This window comes from Peromyscus leucopus, chromosome 20, assembly GCF_004664715.2.
Source record: "Peromyscus leucopus breed LL Stock chromosome 20, UCI_PerLeu_2.1, whole genome shotgun sequence".
NCBI classification, from domain to species: Eukaryota; Metazoa; Chordata; class Mammalia; order Rodentia; family Cricetidae; genus Peromyscus; species Peromyscus leucopus.
The window spans coordinates 25,589,159-25,615,562 of NC_051080.1; the positions used below are offsets into that span (position 1 = coordinate 25,589,159).

Sequence of the window (26,404 nt, forward strand, 5' to 3'; positions counted from 1 at the left end):
GAAGAACCACAAACACAGTGATTGGTCCAAAGTCAATGTGAACTCTACATGGAGATGACAAAAGATGGGGGGGGAGGGGTGTCAAAGGTCAAGACTCCAGAACTTGCTGGAAGATCCGGTCAGCAGAACCAGGAGACTGGAAGATGTGGAAGTGAGTGAAAAGAAGAGGCTATATGGTGAGTCTGGAGTTTCTACCAGTGAGGAGTGGTAATCCTGGAAGCATAGGCTAATAGCTGACCCATGAGACATGAAAAACTGTGGTGAAGAATGAAAGAATGTACCATCTGTAGAGCCAACGGAAGCAGCTGTGGAGCACCAGATGTCTGCATCAGGAACCTGGCCTTGCACAAGGTCCAAGCAACAGAGAGAAGGATGCACGAGAGTGGAGAGAAGGCAGGGGCTTCTGGGCAGCCCAGACTGACCACAGGAAAGAGGAGGCTGGGGCTGAGTGCAGAAGAACCAGCACGGCCCCGTGATTTAGAGATGACCAGGAGCTGGCTGGTACGGGAAAGGGCAGATGTCCTAAAGAGAAGGCCTCAATCCTGTGTCTGTGCCCCACTGGTGTGGGGGCTGCTGGAGTTCCAGGACAACGAAAGGATGAGTGGCTATTCAGAGGGGAGGGGAAAGGAGCCCCTCACACGGGAGAACAGATGGTAGCTACGGAACACTCTGAGTATCCCGAACAGCAGCAGCTTCAGCCTTAGGAGGATTGGTACATCCAAAAGAGAAACACTGTGTACTGACGCATGACATGGCCACCAAGCAAGCAAGCTGCCGGGTCTGCTTATGTCAAAGCCATCAGAATACTGAAGAAGAAAAAGGAAGAGGAAAATCTTTTGATTTAGTCCCTGGGGAAGCAGGCCCCAGCAGAAGAGAATTCCACCTACCACGCCATAGGCGTATGGTAAACAAGCTCAGAAACTGAGGGAACACAGAGAAGAGTGTGCACAGAGGAGAGAGCCCAGAAGCTTCGGGAGGCCTAGGTGGAGCACAGGAAAGGGACACTAAGGCTGAGCCTTGTGACTTAGAAATGAGCAGGAGGTGGCTGGTATGGAAGAAGGCAGGTGTCCCAAGAAAAGGCCCTAATGTTATGTCAGTGTCCCCATTGGTTTGGAGGTTGCCAAGGGGGTAAAGCAGAGGGAGGAGAAGTGTAGCAGCCAGCCTTAACTAACCAGGCAGGTAGTACAGAGTGAACAGTCGTGGGTGTGCTGCGGGGGCTACCTTCAAGGTAGGGACTAGGTTGCTCCATGTTCTGGAAAGACACGGTTCATTCAGGGGCAGCAACAACATCAATAGAGGAGAGAGACACACTTGAACAACCCAACTCAAACTCTGGAAGAAAAGGGAACTCCGCTTCACCCTCTGACCTTTCTACATTTTTTTGTCTATTTTACAATGCCTATAACAGGCTACAGTAGTATACGCATCTGAGCCAAAGCGCTTGACTAATCACCTCGTCGAATGAGATAGGCTGTTTGCCTAAGTTTTCTCCCTGTGAAATAGAAACAGAAACAGTAAACACCCCAAGAGCGTCTATGAAAAAGAAATGAACTGGTATTTGTAGAGCACTAAGTATAATAGCTGGGCCATAGTAGGGACTCTGTAAATGCTTATTAACTTTAAAATTACAACCTATCGGTAAATAAGCTGTAATTTACCATAATATATCCTCAACATTTCTGCCAGCCACTGGTGTGCACAGAGCATGGAGGGACTGGGAGGCCAGACCTGAGCTCTTACCAGAGGCTGTGGAGATAATGACGGGACCCAATCCACAAGCACAACAGAGAATGGAGCATTCCGCAGGAACAGTCAGCCTCCCATGGATAGCGACAAGATGTGGCGGCTGCGGAAGGCTTGAGACATCAGGATGGTGGGGAGAGGTACCAAGATAGATGCAGAGAGAAGCTCCCCAAGAAGTTAGATGAGAGATTCTCACTACACACTGCAGAGCCCTGGTTGCCTGGACAACAGCCAAACTGAAGCAGGGCCCAGCAGGATATTCATAGGACATTGCCTCACAGATAAAAATGAACTGTGGACATGAGTAGAAGCCCTGTGTGTGGTTTTAGTAATGGTTACCAAGCAAGCATTTCCTGTTCTCTTCCATACTGGGATCATGGCTGGACTACAGGCAATTTAAGATCAGTTAAGGCCATGTAATCCCTCTTGGCTGATAAACTATGTGGGAAGAAATGATACTCCTAGACCATGAAAAAAAAAAACAAAAAACCTCCCATGGCTCTCTCTTCCCCTCTAGTTCAATGTCAAATTCAAGATGGTGGCTACTCACTCTGGCTGGATCCACCAACCAGAAAGCAGTTGGTGACATCAGGGCTCCTGCCATCTGGGAAGCGCTGCTCAAGAGGTGTGGCCTGATCCACACCTATGGAGAGAATTAGGCACAGTTCTGTGATGGGCAGACGAGGAAGCGATTGGAGGAGACTGTGTAGGAACCTGGGGCAGGCAGCAGAGCTGAAGAAGCTGGATCACAGGGAACTTGAACTGTGTTGGGCCATAGTTACCATGTCACTTTTGCTCTCAGACTGAAACATTCCATCCTCCAGGGAAGCTCCTTAAGTCAGAAAATACACAACTCAAAACAGCTTCAGGAAGTCCCTGAAATTGAGCAGATTCAATAGCACCCCCGCTTCCACGAGGAAACAATAAAGACTGCTGGGAGTCACTCTTGGACAAACCAAGGTACAAAGAAGACTCTCAGCAAGCCCATTTGCCAGTGGTTCTCAACCTTCCTGATGCTGCGACCCTTTAATATAGTTCCTCATGTTGCGGTAACCCCCCAACCATTTTCATTGCTACTTCATAACTGTAATGTTGCTACTGTTCTGAATTTCAATGTACATAGCTGTGTTTTCCGATGGTCTCAGGGGTCCCCTGTGAAAGTATCACTCGACCTCAAAGAGGTCGAGACCCATAGGTTGAGAAACAGCCTGGAAGAGGTTTAGACCAACTGAGCCACCTGGAAAGGACACTCTTCAACCTGTTGAGCTGCCTGCAGGCTGTGAAGTGAGCTCCAAATTCCCTACTTTTATGAGTTGAGCTTTGGTGATACAGCTGTCTTTGAGTCATTTCTGCTCCTGTGAATAATCCCAATAAAACTCAATGGTTCACCAAGTGGACTTTGTTGGTATCTGTCACTATGGTCTGCCATGGGCTCCCCATCTAGGGTGAGTAGATGTACGTGTGTCCCTAGGAACGTCTGTCACACAACACACATCGTCACTCCAAGTGTACGTAAGGCTGAGCTCAGCTCGATGCCTAACAGTGTCTGTTCCCTGAGTAGTGAAGAGAAAACAAAAATCACAAATAGGCTGCAAAAAGAAACAGCCAGCAGCAACAGGCATCTTCCCAAGGAGAGAGGTGTGGCCCTCAGCAGGCTGCTGCACACATACATACCCTCTCCATTTGCAAACTCTCAACTGCAGCTCACAATCCTCTTCATCAGGTCACCAGCAGCTGTCACAATCACAGCAGAAGGCACAGAGTTGAGGTACAGCTCAGAACTCCAAGGAGAACACATGGGGTCTTTGGGATGACCTAGAAACCACAATGTGTTCTTACATGGGAGACAGCTAACGTGAGCAATGGGGGATTTTGCAATTCTCTTTGCAGGGAATGACCTCAGAAATAACCAACTTCGGAGGCTCAGAAGCCACTTTCACAAACTTGACATATTGATTTCTGTAGGCTGAAAAATGTTTTTCAAAAACACCAGCTGTTTCTCATAACAACAGGGGGAAACAATTTCTTTTCCCAGTTCCTCTTACTATTGAAATGCAGAATAAAATAAATAAATGTTGAATACATATCCAAAATGTTATTTTAACTTGCCAGGGTTCAGAGGAGAAGGGGGGAAAAAAGGGCCCACTTACTTTGTTTTTTTCTAATTGTTTTAACAAGCTGTGGAGTCAAGGTCAATTTCTGAAATGTCACAGAAGTGCTCTTTACAGTGAATGTACTGGAAGAATTATGTGACTGTTTTCCGATTGCGATGCTGTGCTTGGCAGACGGGGGAGCACAGTACAGCGGGAGGAGCTCAGCCCCAGGCAGCCGGGCATAAGGACACTTCTACATATCTGAGAGGCATCCACGGAGACCAGAGAGGGAGAAAACCAACCAGGCCTCTACCTTCCCATGAGGTATCTGTGAAATTAAAGTCCTTTGAGGTCACCTGGATCAATGAAGGATGAAGCTATTTTCCACACGGCTTATTACTGTGTACACTGATAATCCTGTTAGGAGGACCGTGCCTGCCTGCCTTGCTGCAGTCACTGTCTAATTATCACAGAGTGGACTGCAAACAGCAGGAAGCATGCAGAGGGACTTTCATTTCTCCCCAAGGTGGATGGAACTCTCCCTGCCAGAGGCACACGGAAGGAATGTGCGCTGCATCCCTGAGGCAAAGATAACACTGATTTGTAAGGAAGGAGTGTGGGAGCACAAGGCACAGCCAGGAAGAAAAGATCTTGCTCCTCACCTCTCCCCAAAAGAATGGGGGACTCTGGATAAACACCATGGCAAGGCTTAAATTCCTCAGTGACTAAATTAGGAACGGAATTTAAACACAAGGTTGATTTGTTTTGGTTTTTTGTTTTTTCTTTTTTTTTTTTTTCATTCTTACAGGATCACATACTGTGTTGTTCAATTTACACAGCATTCTCAAAATGACAAAATCACAGACTTGGAGACCAGATCAGTGGACGCCTGTTGGGAGTACAGTGTAAAGGGGCAGCAACAGGTGAGCTCTGAGGGAACAGCGCAATTCTGCCACCTACTGGCAGAATGGCTGATAAATCTATATGGGCGATAAGTGACCTGAACCACACCAGCACACTCAGAATCTGAATACTAGTTTTGTGTGAGGGTTTGGGGACAATGGGGCCATTGTGCACTGTCTTTGTAACTCCAAAGCACAATGTTTATTTGTATGGGTTTTTCAGACTTTGAACTGCAAGACCCTTGTCTTCTCTGCAGGTCTTATATTTTAATCTATTTTATTAACTAACATTTATTAAGAATTCCTTGACATGAATATATTGATCATGTGTGTATGTGTGTGCCTTACTTCCCAAGCTATGCAGAAATATAATTTCCAAATTATAATAATTTCCAAATATATGGATTGAATGAAAGCACATGATTAACTGTTTTTGAGGGCATGATGACAGCTTTCTAAGTTAACAATAAAAAAGGGCAAGGAATTTAAAACAACAAAGAAATGCAAGAGACTTCAAAGGGTAAATGACAGTCTGTAGGGACTATTTTAAGCACACAGGACAGTCCAGAGGCACAGTGAGTTAACGATCTGAATGATGACTACCCCAACCATATACAAACACAAATAGCCAGTTACCTAACCATATACAGAAAGAACCCATTAGTGATGAAAGAGCTGCAAATTAAAGGTGTTAGAGCATGCTTTGCATGAGAGATCAAAGGGATAACAATTTACACAATGGAGGACAAAGAGGGCAAAGGAGACTGCAGCCGGAGCTGGAGAGGAGCTGGGACCTGCACTCACAGCTCAGGCTGACCATACCTGAATGTGCTGAAATGCAAAATATTCCCTCTCTACCCAAAATTGTGTGACGAGGCATTTACCTAAGTCAATAATGGCATGAAAAGACTAGTGATAAAACTGCATGTTGAAGACTGTTTTGAAAGCCAGGCTGTGGTGGCTCACACCTTTAATCCCAGCACTTGGGAGGCAGAGCCAGGCGGATCTCTGTGAGTTGGAGGTTAGCCAGGGCTACAGAGTTGAGTTCTAGGACAGGCTCCAAAACTACACAGACGAACCCTGTCTCGAAAAAACAAATTATAAACAAACAAACAAACAAACAAACAAATAAAAGGACTATTTTGAAATGATCCTAACACCGACACCTACGAAGAGATGTTGTATGGTATTTAAAAATGACAACAGTTGGCATTTGTTCATTGTTTGGGGTTAGAACACCTAGCAAAACAGACCAAGAACCAGTCAGGCTGTGAATCAATCTTTTTCAAGCTGGGAGTGGTGGCATATTCCTTTTATTCCAGCACTACAGAGGCTGAGGCAGGTAGATCTCTTGGAGTTCAAGGGCAGCCTTGTCTACATATCAAGCTCCAGGCCAGTCAGGGCTATCATCAAGGTCATCAATCATCTCTTAAGGCAAAAGAACAACGCCTTCCTCTGGAGGTTTAGAACTAAATGAGGCATTCTCTATGAAACTCTGAGAACATCCTCTGCAACCTGAGAGGTATTAGAAAACAGTTTGTATAATAATTTTTAAAAAAATACAGTCTTAAAAAGTATACCTGGAAACATAGTTTTTTATAAGCTCACTTAACATACACACACATACACATTTTAATAGAATTATGCCACACAAGGTGATAATGCTCCCCTAGGAGCCGTAGGGCACCTAACAAATACCCCAGAGCCAGACAAGGGAAACCTCACTTCATGTTGTCGGTTAGGGGTCCAAGAGATCCTCTCCAAACAATAGAGGGTGCCTGCCATTGCCTTTGGTTGCCTCTCAGAACTTGAAGGTAAGTCCCTATAGATGAAGATATCACATACTTCAGACACTGGACTTGGAGGAACGGAGCCAGATCTGACCTGGAATCCTCCCTCCTGAGGACTGGTTCTCATATTATCAGAAGGAGCTACACAAGTTGCCGAGAAGAAAAAAAAAAATCAACAGTTCTACCCAGATGTTAAGCCTATGCACAACAATGGCTGGTCTAACAAATGTTCCAATAGTGCAATAGAGACACCTGGATCTTGGTAATAACCCACAGCTGTCTAATTGGACTTAGCGCCATTCAATAAGAGGAAATGCTTGATACTGTATACCTGTCCCATTATCCCTGGCTGGAGAGGTCGCAGACTCTAGAGGAGAAACAACTACCACTTCCCTAAATCAATATGGCTTCTAACTATATTCTAAACACTAATCTTTATACCATAGACAAGTGTGGCTATCACCCCTCATCAAAGAAGCCTCATTTTGCAGCAGTTGGAGGCTACCATTGAGATAGAGAACTGATCAAAATGCAGAGTAAGTAAATGTAGAGTAGTATAAGGTGCTTACCCTCAGAGTTGATATTTACAGTACAAATGTAGGAGGAAAATACTGTAAGAGTCAAAGGGCCAGGATGCCTGCTGCAAGATAGTATCTTCTAGACATGATAGGGATGCTGCACCATGAAATCTCGAAAATATGGCTGCCTAAAAAGACATGCATAACATCCATACTAGTTGATGTGCCAAGGCCTCACTCCTAGATGAAGAACTACAGGCAGTCAAGGGCTACTAAAAGAGAGAGGATCAACTTTCTCCAGGGACCTTCTCCCAATAGGTTATCCAATCTCAGGTGATCTGCCCTACACCCATGAATATATCAGTAACAATAAATGAACTTGATAAGTAACACACACACACACACACACACACACACACACGCACGCACGCACGCACGCACGCACGCACACGCGCGCGTGTGCGTGTGTGTGTGTGTGTGTGTGTATGTGTGTATGTAAGAATAATATTAATACAAGATGAGGCACGAGCCTCAAGATTGGAGTGAGTGAAGAGGTCGAAAGGAGAGAAGAAAGTGTAGAAATGATGTAAATATAGTATACTCATGTATGAAATTCTCCCCAAAAAATTTTAAGATATGGTTCAGTGGTTAAGTGAACACATTGCTCTTCCAGGACATGCCTTCAGTTCCCAGCACCCATGTAAGACAGATCACAGCTACCTGTAACTCCAGCTCCAGAAGACCCCATGCCCTCGTCTGTCTCCCATTGGCACCCATGTACATGTGGCAAACACTCATACACAGAGAGAGAGGGAGAGAGAGGGGGGGAGAGGAAGAGGGAGAGGGAGAGGGAGAGGGAGAGGGAGAGGGAGAGGGAGAGGGAGAGAGGAGAGAGGAGAGAGAGAGAGAGAGAGAGAGGGAGAGAGGAGGAATAAAATTTCTAAAAACAGTGTATCTGCTAGCCTGGAAGATGCAAAGAGATCCCAGAAGAGTCCTGGAAAGATGTATGGGGGCCAAGAATGGAGTAAAGTATTCCCTCATGGGCAATGTAATAGGCACTTCACTATACTCTAAGATTCTGAGTTATGTTTGCCTTCTTCTTCTTAGAATCCCCTGTATTATGAAAGCAAACAATGGGGTGAGGGAAATGTCTGTCAATGAAGTGTTTACCTTGCAAGCACATGGATCTAAGTTTAGGCCAGACTCCACCTTAAGAATTCTTTAGTCTTTCCTCAGGACAATGAGGTTCCTCTTTGGATTCCTGAGCACTGAACGCGCCCTGTGGCTGCTGCTGAAGCCCAACATGACAGAGACCTAATGGGTCTTCATGAAAAAATCTACCCTTCTGATGCCAATGGAGATTGAGGGCCCAATATCTCCAGCTTTGGCAAGCATTAATATAAGCCTAGGAACTGTAGCCATGAGATTGGATTCTCCAGAAGAGATGCCAGCTAAACTCGTGCTGGGATCAAGAAAAATGGGCCTTGGTGGTTCGTGTTACTGGAGTTGTATCCATGCCAGTGGATGTCCACACGCTCGAGAAGAGAATTTGACATTGCTGCTGCCACTGTTGCTGTTATAGCAATGGCGGCCACTGCTGCTACTGTTTCTGGGATTACCATTTCATAATTGCTTACTACAGCTAGCACAGTGGAGACCCTGGCAACAAAAATAGCTACCACAGTTAGTTAATCTTCCATTCTATTGGGCATGATAAATTTAATTCAGTAGTTATATACATCTCAATTGGCTTTGAAAATTATAAATTTATAAACTCAAGTTCCAGTTGCTTTTGGGATACTATCTTACAAGGACTCCAATGAACAGTATGGCTCGTTAAGGAAGGGACTGGCTCAGTTGCCTTTAGTCTACTGGCTATGGGTGAGATAGGACCTCTGTGGGTCTTTTCTGTGTTGAACACACAGATTGCAAGCCCAGTGCCACTTTGAGATCTTTGGCAGCAATTAACCATGCAGCTCACACATGATTGAGCCTTATGATAATGAGTATTCAGAGATGGGTAATGCCTGGGGGGCACTCACCAACCTAAGACAGAGCACCTGTGTGACCTGGGCAGGCGTCTCCATGATGGGTAAGGTGACCTGCTGACGTCCCATGCAACCCAAGTCAGAAGCTCATTTTTTAATAAAAGGGGGACCTGTAGGTCCCTGGCCCCTGTTTTGGGTAACTGTTGCCTTGCTTTCGGACCTTGACCTTGATATCCTCCCTATGCTAATTCCCTGTCAGGTTCCACCCTCCTGAATGCTTAAGGGAAGTTCCTTGTCTGTGTATCCTGAATAATGGGCGTTAACAGCTTAGATGCAAGATTGTAAAACATCAGTAGCGAACTTCTGCCCTCCCGGGTTCTCCCATTGTGCTATAAGCCTGTATTTAAGACCTCCTCCCTCCTTCAATAAATGACATTCGGCATTTAAAATTATATATATATATTATATATATATAATATATATATTACATATATACATACTGCGAATGTAATCTATAAATACCACAAATGTGATTAATATAATGAGTGTAACTAATGAATATCATGAGTGTAATTTAAAAAAAAAAAGAATTTTTTTAAACCACAGGCATGGTAGCACATTCTTGCAATCTCAGCACTAGAAGACCAAGACAAGCAGATACCTGGGGCTTACTGGCCAGGCAGCTCAAAAGCCACTGAGAGACCCTGTCAAGTACACAGGAACCAAGGAACAATAACTGAGGATACCTTTGGCCTGTGCATGCCATCCTCACACACATAACATATGCACACAAAAAGACAACAGAACTTATAACATCCAATGGTGCTCCCAGACAGTTTGGGACCATAAGGTGGTAGGAGCTATCTGTGGAGAAATGTAGTAGCACATACTTTCTGACTGACTAGGCAGATCTGTGGCCAGGAATTTAACCACATGCACAGATAAATACTTGTGATTTTACTAAGTCCTTGTTTATAATTACACACAAGAAAAAATAATAACACAGATTGTCACCAACTGTGCCATGACTGACCTCAACACTGGAACATGGACACCATGGAAGATAATGCCACAATGCCACATAACAAGGTCATCTGGAGTGGAAAAAGATGAAGAACTAACATGAAGAGATAGATTTTATGCCAGCTTGATGAGAATACACTACTTTGCCTCAAAATTAAACCTAGATCTGGGAGGCAGGAAGGAAAATTCAGTACCACAAAAGAGTTGAAATCCCTAACACCAGGCATCTTCAGAAAGGTCAGAGGCATCTCAGCCATGACAGGAGAAGGCTGTGGAGAAACAGCAACCAGAACCCAATGGCAGAGAACCAGTCTGTAGAGGGACCAGGCAGAAATCAGAAAGGCTGTCTTAGTGGCCAGAGCTGCTGAAGAGGCAACAAGTATTAAGAAGGATGCCAGAGGAGAGGAAGGGTAGGTGTGTGTGCATGTGTCTGTACATACCTGCATGTGGGTGTAAAAGAGACAGTGAGACAGAAAAGCAGAGACACAGAGAACAGTAATGCCCATAACCCACATCAATGAATTACAGAGCCAGGGCTGTCTGGGTTTCAGGGTCAGAGACAGTATGGCCTGATCCTAAGCAACTGCTCTCTAAAACTGATCTTCAATTTTCCAAAATGACTTTTGTTTCCAAGGTGAGATACAGACCCCCACTGAAATCTCACACCTCTCACATTGTGGGACAGCTGCCAGCCCACTGCCATGTCAGGATTCTGTTAGCACACAAAGTAGCAAGGGTCACATGATCACCTTTACAGCTCTTTAGGAGATTGGAAGCATGTCTTAATCAGCTGCCACAGATGCTGGCAGTGAGCCTCGGCCACCCACCTGGACGCTTGTTAAGTATAAATTGATGAATTACTTAATAATTCATCCAATCTGTGCTGGGATTTTGCATACCAACCATCCTGCTTCATCACTGGGAGACATTTACAGTAAATAAATTAAGAACAGCCATTCAGAGGATGGCCTGGGGTCAAAGGCCAGGTGCTCTTGTTACCTAACAGACACCAGGCACATGTCTTCCCTTTTCAGTGTCCAAGTGTGCTGTCCTTAGAACAGCTAGGGTGGCCCAAGTGGATACACCAGCTAACGGAGCAGTTAGTGAAGACCGGATCTTCCGATACAGCAAGCGCTATGCCAAGCTCTGTGGAAGCCCTGTCTCCTGTAACACTCAAGGCCCTCACATAAAATAGCAGTTTTCATTCCTGTGTTACGGGTGAAGAAACTGAAGCTAAAGCCGGCTAGCAAGGCTGGAACCGATTCAAACCCTGACCACAGGCTGGGCTCCCACGGGGCACACTTTGCACAGCCCTGCCCACCAAGAACTCCCTGACTCGGGTGAGTCTTGAAGAAAGAAAGGAAGGCAAGGCCCGGGCACCCTTGGTGTAGTACTGCATCTCCTTCCAGAAGGTCATCTATGGATCTGCGATGCTGCAGCCACTTCGCGTCATGCTTATGGTCACCCTCAGGCCCACTCAAAGTGCTTCAGTGTTGCACTCTAGCCAGGAACACAGCCAGAGGAAGTACATGATGTTTCTTCTTCAAGAACGCCCACCGCAGTCTAGGCACCAGTCACCAGTGACCAACGAGCCTGCCACCCTTGACTCCATCCGTCCACTTCAGTGTCCCCCGACCCACACTCAAGCATTATCTCACATTGGAATGGCTGCTCTGGATGACTGCCCTTCAACATTTTGCTTCCAACACATGAACTCACCAAGGTGGAGATAGAGCTCGACCACTGATGCAGTCAGTCCCCACAGCTCCTCTCCCATCAAGCACCTCGGACCAGTGGGTCTCACCTGTTGCATGACATCTTCACCTCAAGGGCTGTTCTCAGGAACAGTAAACAGCCCTCTTGAACCAGGTGGAGAGACCTGCGCAGGCACACATTACTTCCAAGCAACAAGCCTGAAAGCAGGTATTGGCTGGTACTGCTCTTGATAAGAACTTGGCATGTAGCACTAACCTGCATCTGCTTCCTCCTCACCCAGATTCAGCACAATGATGCAGATGTGCTTGCGCAGCTGGCGTGTGTTGGAGAACTTCCGACAGCATTTGCTACACTCCAAGCTGCTGGGCGCCAGGTCACTCCCTTCCTCCGGAGCCAGGGGACCGTCCTCACTGGGGCTCACGAGGCTTTCGACTATCTCCTCTTCAGGGCTGGGCTTCTTCGTGGAACCCTTAGGCCTGCCTCGCTTCCTCTTCATAACCAAAAACTCTGTAAAAGAAACAACAGGGCAGGAGGCAGTCATGTGAGGAGGCAGAGCAGGACAGTTACTCGACTTCTTTGTCTAAGTGTGGTCACGTTCTGTGTTTTATTAAAAATGAAAAGTCTGAGGTGGTTCCCCAAATTACCAGCTGCAAATATCTTTAATGCTAATGCTACTGCATCTACTACTAATGGTAATTGATTTTGCAATATCCTGTGTCATGACTACCAACTGGTCAGAACCTTTGCACACACTCCTTCAATAAAGCTGGAAGGGGGCACGAGTTCATGCTGTGGCGATGGCTGGCAGTACACAAATCCTGCCCCTTATTAATCCTCACTTCCACTTAAATCCATTGCTCAGAAAGTGCTCCAGGACTCCTTTGCAAATGGTTTTCAGGAACTGCTGAGAGTATCACATTCCTAATGGGTTACACAACTATTCTGATTGTGTCAAAGACTCAAACTGTCTGGGTAAAAAGGAGGGGGAAAGCTCTTACAATGTAAAGCCACAAATCAGAGGGCGAACAAGAATAGTTGCATTTTTCAAGTTGCCTGGTGACCTAGGGATTTTTAAACAGCATGATCAGAACTGTTTCCGAGTGAGTTCCAAACCACATTACAACAGCATTCTCATCCATTGGTGCTCATCATGAAAATACCTCCAGAATGAAGGTGGGATTGAGCAGTGGGCAGAACTGCACATACAGTCATGTGAACTGGGACTGATGTAGCTGTATGGATTGTGATATGCCCTGGGAGGGACCCTAAGACGGTCTAAGCAGGGGTATGGCCCCAGCTTGGCAACACCCCAATGCCAGAGCTGGCATTGGACAACCCCTCAGGGTTGAGAGGAGGTATCCAAAGGCTTGGCCCCATCTTAAGTGAAGGCTTGGCTGTAGAATGAGCAAGACTCTTCCTGCTCTTTAAAGAGGTGAGGCTCACATAGCAAACACCAGCCACTCTATTCAGGGCTAGCACTGTGGGACCCTTTAATTATGAGGTCCCCCAAGGCACACAAGGCAGGGAGATGAGAACACAGTCTGCAGGGCAGAGCAGCAGGACTGGGGTTTTCTGGCCAACACAACCCACCTCAATGCAGGCTCCTCAAGCATTCAGAGACGGGGAGGGGGGGGCAGAACAGGACAGGAAAGTTCCTGGGAAGGGAGCACCCTACGGGATGGAACCTCTGCAGAGCTATAATGCCAAGCACAGGTCATCACTGCCTGGGGATCTAGGCCACAGCCTTCTCTGGCCTGGGTAGGCGGCACTATTTCAGACTTTGCTCCATCTCACTAGGGCATCTCGGGTGGGTAAAAATGGAAAGAAATGGTGCTTACAGACACGAAAACACACTAAGGGACCAGACAAAGTGCCCTTTGGTCCCTTTGCCAGGATCAGATACCACCAAGGACAGAGGCTGGAACCCTCCAGGAGGCACTGAAGTCGCTGGGCACTGAAGGTTCAAGGAAGGAATCCAGGAATGGAATAAGAACAAAGAAAGCCTTTACGTCTAAGTCTTGAAAACTTCCTAGTACTATTCTTTACAGCAACAAATGCAACCTGAAGAACCGTGACTAATATCCAAGAAGCAGCCTCGGCAGAATCTACGGAACACCCACTTCACCGCCCTCAGCTGAACTGCACAACCCAACACACGGCAGCTGACTGAAGTCTGCGGCCCAGCTCTAAGCCCGTGGGGAGCGGTGCCCTGCCTGTGCGGACAGAAGCTGCTCTCTGGATGCTCTGAGCGTGAAGCTGTGTAGTCAAGATGAATTTAACCTACAGAGAGGTCTGGTCCTTGCCCTGGGGAACCTTCAGGACCTGATAGGTGCGTCTGTGTCTGCCTGAAGGCTTTGGCCTAGGTGACATGTGATGGGAACTTTGCAACGTGACATAGCACCTCTGACCTCCGGAGGGACCAAAGGGGAAGGGATTGGAAGCCCCAGGAGGGTGGAGATCACACATGGGCAGTATGTCTTCCAGAAGCCGGCAACAGCTGTGTGCAGTGAAAGCTAGAGAGACTCCCTGGGTCTAGCTTGATCTCATCATACACGAAGGATGGGAGGAAGTGTTGACATCCAGTACCGTGTGGGAAACACAAAGCTCCACAGAAAGCCATCCTAGTCCCAGCTACAGTCATACTTGTAGGACTTTGCTGAGTTCTGGAAGTTCCTCTAGCAAATTACTGAACCTGAGGAAGACCACAACAATCCTCCAAATTGCAGCTAGCCATTCAAAGAGGATGATCCTTGTGGCTAGCGTCTTGTGGAGAACTGTGCCCTTGCCTGAAGTCCTGGGAAACTCAGTGTAAAGGGTGCCCTCTGCTTTGTCCAGAGCTGTACTGTGCTGATCTGGGCTGGGCTGATGACACACAGTAGTAGCCCAGCACAGTGAGCAGCAGGGCAAACTGTCCGTGAGTCTCTGCCAATAAACTGGGGGCTCTCTGCAGCAAGAGTTCTCCCGATTATGCTTTATATCCCTTAGCACCTAACCCAGTGGCCTGACCCCACAAAGCCAGACGAAGTAAACTAATGAGCAGTGTGGAATCTGGTGGTTAAGGAAGAAATAAAATCAGCCCCGAAAGCTTCCAACACAACAGCGACAAAACTAATCTTCCATCCCCTACATCCATAATTCAGATCCTCGAAACCAATTAGTTAGCAAAAAATGAAATATTCATAAATGAGCTTGGAATAATTTAAGTTCTGAAAACAAGTTGCTGCTGTCAACTACCCACATTTCACGAAGAGCTGAGAATTCTGGGGCTGGGAGGAAAACTAGGCAGCCTCAAGTCAAAGCATCAGGACAGGCAGGGCTAGGCTTCCTCCTCTGCTCCTCCCTGAATCCCTTACCTCAGTCTGTCACTTAGCTCTGGCCATTTGTCAAGTCTGTCTAGCAAGCACTCTTTCCGGTCTCAGACAACTCTGTCCACTCCTGTCTATACAAGCCTTCTCTTCTAGGGTTTTTCTGCCACTAGCCCTTATCTCTTCATCATTTCCTGGCTCTGGAATGGATAAATCTGCCCCACAATCCTCAGGCAAGGTATTGGGGAACACTGTGCACCAGGCCTGATGTATCTTTTGTCTTCTCAGAAGTGAAGCAGCTCTGATGGGTCACACTATCCAAACCCTCCTAAGATTGGGGCTGTCACCATCCCTCACAAAAGGAGGGCTGGTAAGGGCCATCAACCCTGTCTTAAGATTCTGGCCTCCCATCCTACACCAGCCTCCCAATGCACACGTCTCAGGAGGTACTAAAGTCCGAGGAAGGCAGCAGGTCAGGGGAAGGGTAGGCTACGTCTATGCAACTGTAAGGAGGTTGTCACCCATGCAATGGGGCACTTTTTGGTGAAGCAACTGTTTTTACGTCATACATGCTCCTATAAGTAATCCTTCCTTTGAGCTCCTGTAAGTGAGCCCAATAAACTCACTGGGTCACCAAGACAGACCTGGATGAAATCAATTCTCTGGTCTGTCATGATTGCTCAATTTGGGAGAAACAGACATTGTTCATGTCTCCCTTGGAAAAGTAACACAACCCCAGGCTTTCTCTAAGCCCTTTAGCACATGGTCCAAACACACACACACACACACACACACACACATACACACAGAGAGAGAGAGAGAGAGAGAGAGAGAGAGAGAGAGAGAGAGAGAGAGAGAGAACAAAGCTCCACTCTCCTCTGCTTCCCCTTACACTGTCCAGTACAGTTGCTCAGTTTACTGAACATGCACATACATCTTGCCTTCTTCCCCTCACCTATGTTCACTTCCTTCCCTGCAGGTCAGACCCGAATGCATATCCTAGAATATGGTCCAGTCCAAATCTTAGCACCACCTCCTTGATGCTGCCAACAGCTACTGAGGCAGGACCAGCCATGTCCTCACTTGACTTGCGTCCCACCCATACACACACTCACACACACACACACACACACACACACACACACACACACACACAGAATGTGCACTCAACCACCACTTTGTACATCTTTTTCCTCTCCTAATATAAACCCTGATGCTTGAGCTACCTTTTAATTCCTGGGTCTCACTGGATCTTAAACAGAACTGGAGAGAAGTAAGCAGGTAAGGAAAAAAATGATCACTGTATGATGTTAGAAGAAGAGGCTTTTGGAGAATGAGCTGTGTCTTCTGTTCTAAGTTGCCAACAAAAAAAGGGGGCAGAGAGAGCCCTTGAAGTCAACTCTCCTTGTCATAAAATCACCCTTGGAGATTCAAAGCCAAAACCCTGTCAAAGAACAGAATGAATCAAGTGGAGGTTTTTACATTCAACCAAAAAAAAAAAAAAAAAAAAAAAGCCCAACAAAATAAAAAATTTAATAATGTAAACCTTTTCTTTGTACATCACTCATTTGTGAGGCTCTTTCCCAGTTATTATCTCATCTTATTGTTATAAAAACTTTGTGAGATGTGTACACCAAACATAATTCACTCTGTAGGAAACAAACAAAAGACCCAGAGGTTCCCAAGGCTTGGCACTTTTTCCAGAGCCATTTGCTGAGCATGCGGGGCTGGAATGTGGGTGTCCTTATTCTCTACCACAGACCTTCCTGCTGAAGCCCCTCAGCGCTGGCTAATGATGCTCAGCTGTAAACATCTGGATGGAGCCAGTGCGCAGAGCAGAGAAAAATGTCTTTGAGTTGGATGGCCCTGGAGTCAATCCTCTCTCCCGCTCAAGTTTCTAAGCACAGAACAGTCTCTACTTTCCGGGGCCCCTGTTATAAATGTGGCCACTGTCACAGCGGGCAGTGTACTCAAGAATGACTGACAGGAAGGCAACTGTTTGTTATTCCACCATAGCCTTACCATTCTGAGGTGCCATAGCCCAGTGAAGAAATTACTACCTTCCCACGCAGGCCATCATTCGGTCACGTGACTCCTAAATGTGCATGCATTCCTGTTCACTCTGACTCAGTGTATGCTCTTCCTTGATTTTGATGTTTTAAAATAGCTCACACACCAAGAAACCAACGTAGAATTAAGGTCACACTGATTTTATTGTGGCTGCACCACAGATAACCAGCTTCCCAGCGCTCTTTCACGGCAGCTTGGTCTCCAGTTACAACAGCTCCAGATCTTGGAAAATCTGGAAAGACTAACATTGTAGGACCCTGACAGTCAATCTTCCTGACATTTATTTCCAAAGCCCAGGAAGCAATAGAGGAGACAATGAATTATTTATCAGAACCCAGGCAGTGTAAGCCTTTTAGGTGTCTGAACAATGCCATAGCCCTCTGTGGGGAAAGACTGCATCCTGTTCTACAGCACAGCTGAGGCCCAGAGGCCAAAGGCCAAAGCTGTTCTCTCCCTGCAGTTTTATCCGCTGTGCTGTGGAAATGACAGCTATAGTTAATGATGCTGATGCGCGTACACCACGGGCACCACGCCGAGCACTTCACAGGCACACTCCTTCATCCAATCCCCAGCTCTTCATCAGCACTATCCCAATTCCAGCCAAGAGCGCCCAGACAGGGTGCAGAGAACCCAAGTCTGTTCCCTAGCACCCCCCACATCAGGTGGCTCACAACAACTTATAACTCTAGTTCCATGGAATCTGATGGCTTTTTCCGGCTTCTGCTGGTACCAGCACACATGTGGTGTACAGATATACATACAAGCAATCTCGCACACATTAGTGACAAAACAGATAACATTCATGGGTTTAAAAAAAAAAAAAAAAACGAACATGGACACTTGTTAACAACATGTTAACTTGTTAACAATAATTGGTTAATATGACCCAAGGTCACAGAACTAGTCAGTGGCAAAGGTAAGATTTGAACAGAACTGTCTTAGTGAATTTCACAACCATGTTAGAGCAAAACACTTGTACATCATTCAAAATGGCCTTATCTGTTTAAAACGTCCAGAGGAGACGACAAAGTAGGTCTAAAGTTTTTGACATCAACTTCCCTAGAAAGCCTCCTTTTACCCTCAAGCCAGAGCACAGAACACCCCCCCCCCAGCGGACCAGGCTTAGCACCCCAAAAGCTTTCAGCCACTGCATTCACAGTACCTCTCCTCATCCACCAGCGAGGCACAGCTGACAGACACGGCACCTGGGAGCCCTCAGCACCAATCAGAGCCTCCAGGCACAAAGCAGACCCACGGCCAACGGGGAGTGGATGCAGAAGTAGAGAGGAAGGAAAAGATGAAAAGGAAAAGGAACGAGAGCCTACTGAGGGTCTCCAAAGGAGGAGAAAAGGAAACAGCCTAAACAGGGCTCTTGGAAGACCTGTAAATTCTTCATCATTAAATGAGCACAATGACCCAGCTCTCTCTCCATGCACACAAGCACCAACACACATGTGTGTGCACACACACAACAAACGATATATCACAGTCATGCTCACACGCATGCGCACACACACACACACACACACACACACACACACACACACACACACGCACACGTAGAATGAACTTGATCCACTTGGCAATTTTGTTTTCTGGATCACAGATCACAGCCAGAGACTTGATTTGCAGGAGGGAGAAAGTGAAAGGTCATTCTGCAGACCACATCCTCTGTGAGCAAAGAAGATTAAAGGGCTATCAAATAAACCAAAGGATTTAGGAACCTTCATGTTATAAAGGGAGAGAAAAACCATAAATCAATTACTACTCAGTTAAAATTTTAATTAAACTAGTTCAAGTATCTCTCAAGTTAAAATGAATTGTGAAGGTTAAACCTGAGTGGAAGACATTAGAGAGAAACTAAGGCTGGACAAGCTTCAGACTTTTCGGACCTTCACAAAGAGAAACAGAACACGGGGCCCCTAATGAAAGACTGGAAGACATTTTCTCATTGTAAGATCCTGGTTTTAATTAAAGCCTTAGAAAATACTTTTTAAAATTAAACTATACAAGCACTTAATCTTCTACTAGATATAAAAGAAAAGGACAAAATGTAGCAGAGAGTAATTTAAGTCAAAAGTAAATTTTATATATATATATATATATATATATGCATATACATACATGAAATGAGACAGAAAAGCAGCTCAGTGGTAAGACTCTTCGCCTGTGCTGCTGACCTTCCTCAACACAACAAAGTTTCACTTTTCATGATCACCATTATCCATGAACAACTCTGCTCCAAATATACCAAATGAGCAACTCCAGAACCAAACAAATCCATAGCCTAATGAAATCTCGAGACATCATCACGCCCTCCAGCATATACATACTGTACATACTACCTACCTGTTAGTCATTCCGTGGCCATCTTGGTCATGAGAGTAACCACCTAGGAATCACAGTGCTTATGTTTAAGTAATCTTTGTTTTACTTAATAATGGCCCCAAGTATAATATTAGCCATGTTGGCAATTCTACTAGAGACTGTCGTCTTAATTGTTCTGTATTATTTATTGTTGCTAACCTCTTACCATGCTACATATGTAATAAAAGGTGGAGACGGGTGGATCCTTAGTTTGCTGGCAGCCAGCCTAACCAAAATGTTGGGCTCACAATGAGAGGCCTGCCTCAAAATAATAAAACAGCAGAGTGAGAGAGGAACAAATACCATCCTGCTGTGACCTCCACATGCACACAGAGAGACATACACACACACACACACACACACACACACACACACACACACACACACACAGACTCAAAAAGTTTAATCACAGAATTACATAACCCAGCCATTCCATTCCTAGGTATATACTCAAAAGAAATGAAAACATGTATTTATGTGCAAATCTGTGTATTAATGTTCATAGAAGCATTATTCACAGTAGCCAAAACGTGGAAACAAGCTGGATGTTCATTAACAATGAATGAACTAACAAAGTATAATATATCCATGCTCTGAAATGCCATTCATTCATGAAAAAGAGTGAACTAGTACATGCTACCACATGGATAAATCATGAAGAAAGCACATTAAGTGAAAGGAGCCGGACACAGAAGGCCATGCTTTATGACTCCTGTTTATATGAAACATACAGAGCAAAGGTCAGTCAGTGAGCTCCAGGGCATAAGAGGAAAGGAAAGTATGGTTGCTTAGTGGGTACAAGTGTTGGTTTAGTTTTGCTTTACTGTGATAAGAATGTTCTAGAATTAGATAACTGTAATAGTGTACACATTTTGACCATGCTTAAAACTATAGAAATTTATGCTCCACAATTATTAATATGGTGAAATTTTATGTCAGCTTTATCTCAAAAAAAAGGTAGGTAAAAATAGAATCAGTGGATTGAAAAATAGGTCATAAAAAACTTGAAATGCATAGAAAGGGACCAAAGGATAGGAAACACTAAAATGGATAGAAAGGCACAGAGAAAAGCTCACGCATGCTCAGCTTTGTAAACTTCAAGCATACACTAACATATTATTAGCATTTCTCTGGGGTCTTTTTATGTCTGTGTGGTATTTCTTTCTACTGAAAATATACAATTCACTTAACTTTTCTGGACAGCCCATCTCTTCTCTCCAGGTTAAAACAATGCACCATGAACACTATACTGTGTATTCATGCAGGCTCTACTTGGACAGACAGAGGGTGTGCTCACTTAGAATTGTAAAGGGTTCTATCAGAATGCTCTCTGAAACAGATTGGTCTAGAAGCTTCTATTTTTCCACACTCACATCAACCAAGATTACTATTATATGCTTAAGAGCTTTCACCAATTTGATAATAAAAAATTTCAATTATGTGTCATTTTAACTTATATTCTGTTGGTCACTAGTGATGTTTCCTGAGAAGTGAAAGATGGAATGGAACAGGTCCTCTAAGAGACAAAAAAAAAGGCAGCAAAGCCAACATCAAGAAAACAGAAGACAACCATGTCAAATGGGAACACATTCATCTGACACTTGAGTAGGAGGATTTACAGTGGACGAGACCCTGTGCTGGGGCTCTGACCCCAAGAGAGGAATGACTCAAACCATCCTTGGGATAAGTGAGAGAAAGCACCATAAGACGCAGAGAACACAGAGCCAGGGCAGGCTGATTTGAGATTCAGAGTGGGTTTCTAGAGCCCAGAGGGAGGTGCTCTGACCTGACACATGGTTAGTGCCAACTTCCTCCAGGTCAACCCAAGCTGATTAAGGCCAAGGAATATGTAGAAGTGAGCAGGACAAAGCCATCTTTGAGGAGCTAGCTCCCAGACAAAAGGGGACCTCAGGTGATAAAGGGGAGAGACAGGCATGAGGGAGCTGTTGTGGGGGTCCAGGGTCAAAGACAGGTCATATCAGGGAGGGGAGAAGCTCCTGAGTGGATAATGACATCTTTTCGGTAAGGAGGGGAAGGAAGGGCAGAAGTCAGAATATACATCTCACAAAACACCCACCCACAGAACTCCCTGTAAGCACACATGGGCTTTACTACCATCTTTCCAGTTCTTGTTTATAAAAGAAACAGAAATGTACAATTGTTCTCTGTCTGACTCATGCTCCATTTCACACTGATGAAAAAGAACTACACTTTGCAAAAGCTACCCTCACATGCTGGCCATGTTAACCCACTGACTGCTACCAGGCAGGTGAGTTTGCTAAGGAAACCACCCATTTTCCTGAGTTCAAAGCACAGAGTCAAGGTGTTCCTTAACTGAAGCCTCTCCTGGGAAGCCTCACTCAGCAGGCTCAGCTGGGAAGTGCTCCTGAAGATGGTCTCTTTCCTACTGGCTCCTCCCCAGAGTCAGGACTCCTCACCTGGCAGGGAAAAGGTGGGAACTGAGGTTCCCTGTGCTAGGGAGAAACTGACCCCAGAGCCCAGGAAAGCTTTTCCCTTTCTTTAGAGTACCAACCTGAGATACCTCTCAGGTTGAGAGGTGACTATGGATGACTTCCCACTCATGTCCTTTTCTGAGGGGGGGGAGAGGACAGTTTGTCCTAGAGCCCTCGGGGTGGAGGCAGGTGCTGCACAGGCACACACCAGCTGCAATGGTGATGCTGACGCGAGAGAATTCCTTCTCCTCCTCTGCCATGTCAGGTGCTGTATTTTCTTAGTTTCTCATCATGCCATGAAAACAGGAACTAGCAAAACTTTCTAGCTTCTCAACAACTTAATCATCTGTCAGACATGTTTCTCCAGCACCCTAGGCCTTGGCCAGAGGGACTTATTAACCAAACGGTTTTTGTCTGGAGTCTCCTTGTTAAAAACGTCCGACAGATGATCAATGAGCCAGACTGTTTTGAATGCCAGTCTGAATGTTCCCAGGAAGGAACAACTGTATGAGCAGAGCGGTTAATGAAGCCCTCGATGGGACATTTACCACCCAGCCTGGGCTTCTACTCAGGAGACTGGCTGCTGTCCCTCACCACATATAAAGGGTTTGGTGGGGAATTTCTCTAAGCCTTGTCTGCAGCCATTCCTCCTGTACTATATCTTCTCCTTATCGTCTGCAGGGACCTAATTACAGTGCCTGGATGACTCCTCTAATCCATGGCACCTGCTGCAGCTGATCTCATTCAGGAACAGAGGTACAGCAGCTGCAGACAGATGGATCTCACTTTCCCACTGACTGTGAACCTGAAGGATGCTGTGTGACGCCAAGATTCACGAGCTGAACCTTCCTCTAGGTTTATAATATGGCTTTGGAGGCACTGTTTCCAAGATTACAGATAGTAATTTATTGATAGTGTATAACACCCCCTCCCTTCCTCCTCACCTGTGCAGAACCTAGGTACAGGAGGTACCTTCTCTGACTCGATACGAATATCTGTCTCCATTTCTCAGAGAAATAAAGTGAGCATTAGAAAAGAAACTTCATTTGCTTTAAATATGTCAGCTGGTGGGTGCCAAAGCTGAACTCACCCCACACTTGTCTGGGGTCAGTTTCCTGTTTTTATTCCATCGGAGTCTAACTTATACATACATACATACATACATATACACACACACACACACACACACACACACACACACACACATCACTAACCAGGTATTAGAGGGACACCTATAGAGCTACTAAGTAGGAAATTCAAAGATCTGATCTTCCACAAGATCTACATTCAGACAATTACGTGGCTCCAGGTGGATTTTCTAAGTGTCTGCTGTATCCATGAACCAGAGAGCTGGCCTCACAGTAATCTAGGGTGCTCCTGTATCACAAGTCCCTGCCCAGCACGCCTGCTGTCCTTACCATCTCCGGTCTTGTTTGGGTTGGGGGTTTCAGGAGTATTCAGAGGCCTGAGAGGAATGATGACATCATCCACATTGACCCCTTCTTCACCATGCTTCTCAGAAACATGGGTCAGGAGTTCTGACTGATTTGGTGAGAAAAGATTACAGCATTTACACATGAAGATGGCTGTATTTTCTGTAAGGAAAAAAAAAACATAAAATATTGTTATTTCTCTGTCCCATCAACAATGATTACTCCAAAGAGCCAAAAAAACAAACCAAACAAACAAACAAGAAAACCAGAGAGAGAAACCATGTGTTCACTGTCATCAGCCCCCTGCAGAATACGTTCACCTTTGCCTCGGGGCCACGAGGAGAAGAAAATGGTTTTTTTCAGTATTTCAAGTCTTTCTCTGGAAGAGAGTAGCATGGACCTCCCTGTGACCCAAAGTGACCCAAATCCACGCAGCAGCCCAGACTTCAGGACAGCACAGTCAATGGAAAGAGAGCCCTGGCCTAGAAGTTAACCCTGGCCCGTCTCTGCTGAAGGCAGCAGCACACTGGGGGTGGCTCAGCACTCCAGCCAAATTCTCTCTGACCAGATGCAAGCAAAGGTCGGCCAGGGCAATACTTGCCAAGAGCTGAGACCCTTGCCATGACTGAGCACCTGGCTCCAACGCTGATGAGACACAAAAGCTAGGAATGTGTTGCTTCAAGCCATTTAATTCCTACCTCAAACATGATCACTTTTCACAGCAAAACTAATAATCCCTCTTGTTCCTAACATTACATTAGGTAAGAAGACAGAACGAGGCAAAAGAACTCATTTTTCATTGATAAAATAATTACAAATATATATCAAATATCATATTTAGGATCCAAAAGCCATTAAGAGGCAGATTTTGTTGTTGTTGTTGACATTTTACATGTTTACTGAAGTGGACTGGTATGATATAAAAGACCATGGTTTGCAACCAAGCAGACCCAGGTTAAACTTCCAACTCCCATCCCTAAACACTATAAAGCAGTGTGATCTTGGAGAAGTTCAAGTACTCTCCGGGTGATTGAAGTCAGTGGGCAGAGGAGGTCAACAGCCTCCTTGGCAACAGTCACCAGGTTATCCCACCATGTTCCAAGGCCTCGTCTCACAGTTTAAGGGGCTCACAGTTCACCATGGAGGAAAACACGGGGTGGCAGGAGCTTGAGGTCACACTGCCAATCAGGAAGCTGAGAGAGATGAATATTAGTTCACTTTCTCCTTTTCATTCAGTCTGGACCCCAGCTCATGGAATGGTTATCTCTTACAGTTAGAAGAGGTCTTCCCACTTAAATTAACAGAATCTAGATTATCCATCAGAGGCATGATCAGGTGATCCAAGACCTGTCAAATGGAGAGTATTAATCACCACAGCCTGATACCTGGTTTTGACATGGGTATGTGTGGCTAGAAACTGTGAGCAGAGCTCCACCAAGTTACAGCAAAAATACTCAGGATACCTACAGGACTAAAGCCATTCCTGTCTGAAACAAATTTAAATACACAATGCTGAACTAACATATCACCTGCAGGCCATGGACAAGCCCTGATCTGATTTGGGCAGACAAAGATGAATCTAGACCCAGACCTGCCAAGAGGTCTTGATACCACCATGACACAGACAACACAGAACCACTGTTTCTTACAGTTTGCAATGGTGTAACTTCCCAACCGGCCTCTATCAGTCTACTATCCTAACAATTATTTCCCAGATGTTCTCAGGGGACTGAGAACTTTGTGACATTTAGCAGGGGAGAAAGTCTAGGGGCCGCAGAATTATTATAAGGCCTCTCTTAGTTCAGAGGCACAGTAAACATGTGGAGATTAAATAAATTTGATGACATTTTGTATGACAGCACCAGAGAGGGCCCTGGTACCCCAGGGTGACACCTACCTCAGCCATCTGCTATTAATTAGCATGAGCTTCCCAGGTACTCACTGCATGTTTAGCTGTTGGGCAGAGTGGACTGTGCTTGCGAATCTGAGTGAGGACAAAAATAAGCCCTGGTTTGTGACCCAGGGCCACTCACATAAATGTGGGCTCAGCCAAGCAGTGTGGTCATGAGACAGGGTTCAGTGACGAAAACTGGACCAGAGAAGGCTGACAGGGACAGAGGCAGATTCTCAGCATGGACTGCTGGGAGTCAGAGCTGTGGGAGAGCAAGAGGCAGATCCCAGAAGACACCAAATAGGAAGAAGAGAACTCCCAGAAATTGAGGAGTTGAAGAGGAGAGCCAGGACAGGAACTAATATGGCTGAAAGGTCCAGCAGTGATGGCTTCGCTCTCAGATGTGGCCCTAGTCCCTCACTGCCAAGCGGCACCTGCTCCCTGAAGTGCTGCCCACCACCTGGCCCACCACCCCAGTCCTCTGAGGGGGGCTTTGTCCACCTACTGTACCAGAAAATAGCAACAGCCTGAGTTGCATGAGGAGACAGAGAAATTGGGAGGAGGGGTGCTGGTATGATAGAGGAGGCCACTAGAGGGGTCTGTCAGGAACAGAGAAGCGATATGAGGGCCTGAGATGCAGGGCTGCAGAGAAGAAACACACGCCAGGCACGGCATTGCTGCTGACTGGAAATGAGCAACAGAGGGCAGGCAGGTGAGGGCCTCTGCTCTGCTACTAACAACATAATTGTGTCTTCAATAACTGCCTGCCCCAGACACCCAGGACAAAGCACAGGGCAGGCCCTCTTGAACACAGGCCTCCAACACAGTGACAGGGCACTTCCTGGAGGTGTTTTGAACGCCATGCATGAACAGCCAAATGTCAAAGCACATAAAAGGGGGTGTTGTACCATGCTGTACCCACCACGTGTTAAGGATTATTAATACACCAAAATAATAACAGGAGGGCCACTTTTATTTCTATAGTGGCCAAATATGAAAAAGTATATCTTATATCCTGACATATAGTCGTAATTATGTTGTCAGCTAGCTCTGATGAAGATGTGATAATGTGGGTGCATCTTGGGGTCCAATTACTATGCTCTCTTCCTTAA

At 45.7% G+C, this 26,404-nt stretch overlaps 1 protein-coding gene across 1 annotated transcript in view; it reads right to left on the bottom strand.

The window, feature by feature from the left end:
• Zfat (zinc finger and AT-hook domain containing) overlaps positions 1-26,404 on the bottom strand; it is a 178,609-nt gene that overhangs the window by 120,463 nt on the left and 31,742 nt on the right. The window contains 2 exon segments of the mRNA XM_028876000.2: positions 12,029-12,280; positions 23,387-23,563. Coding sequence (XP_028731833.1) covers positions 12,029-12,280; positions 23,387-23,563 — 429 coding nt within the window.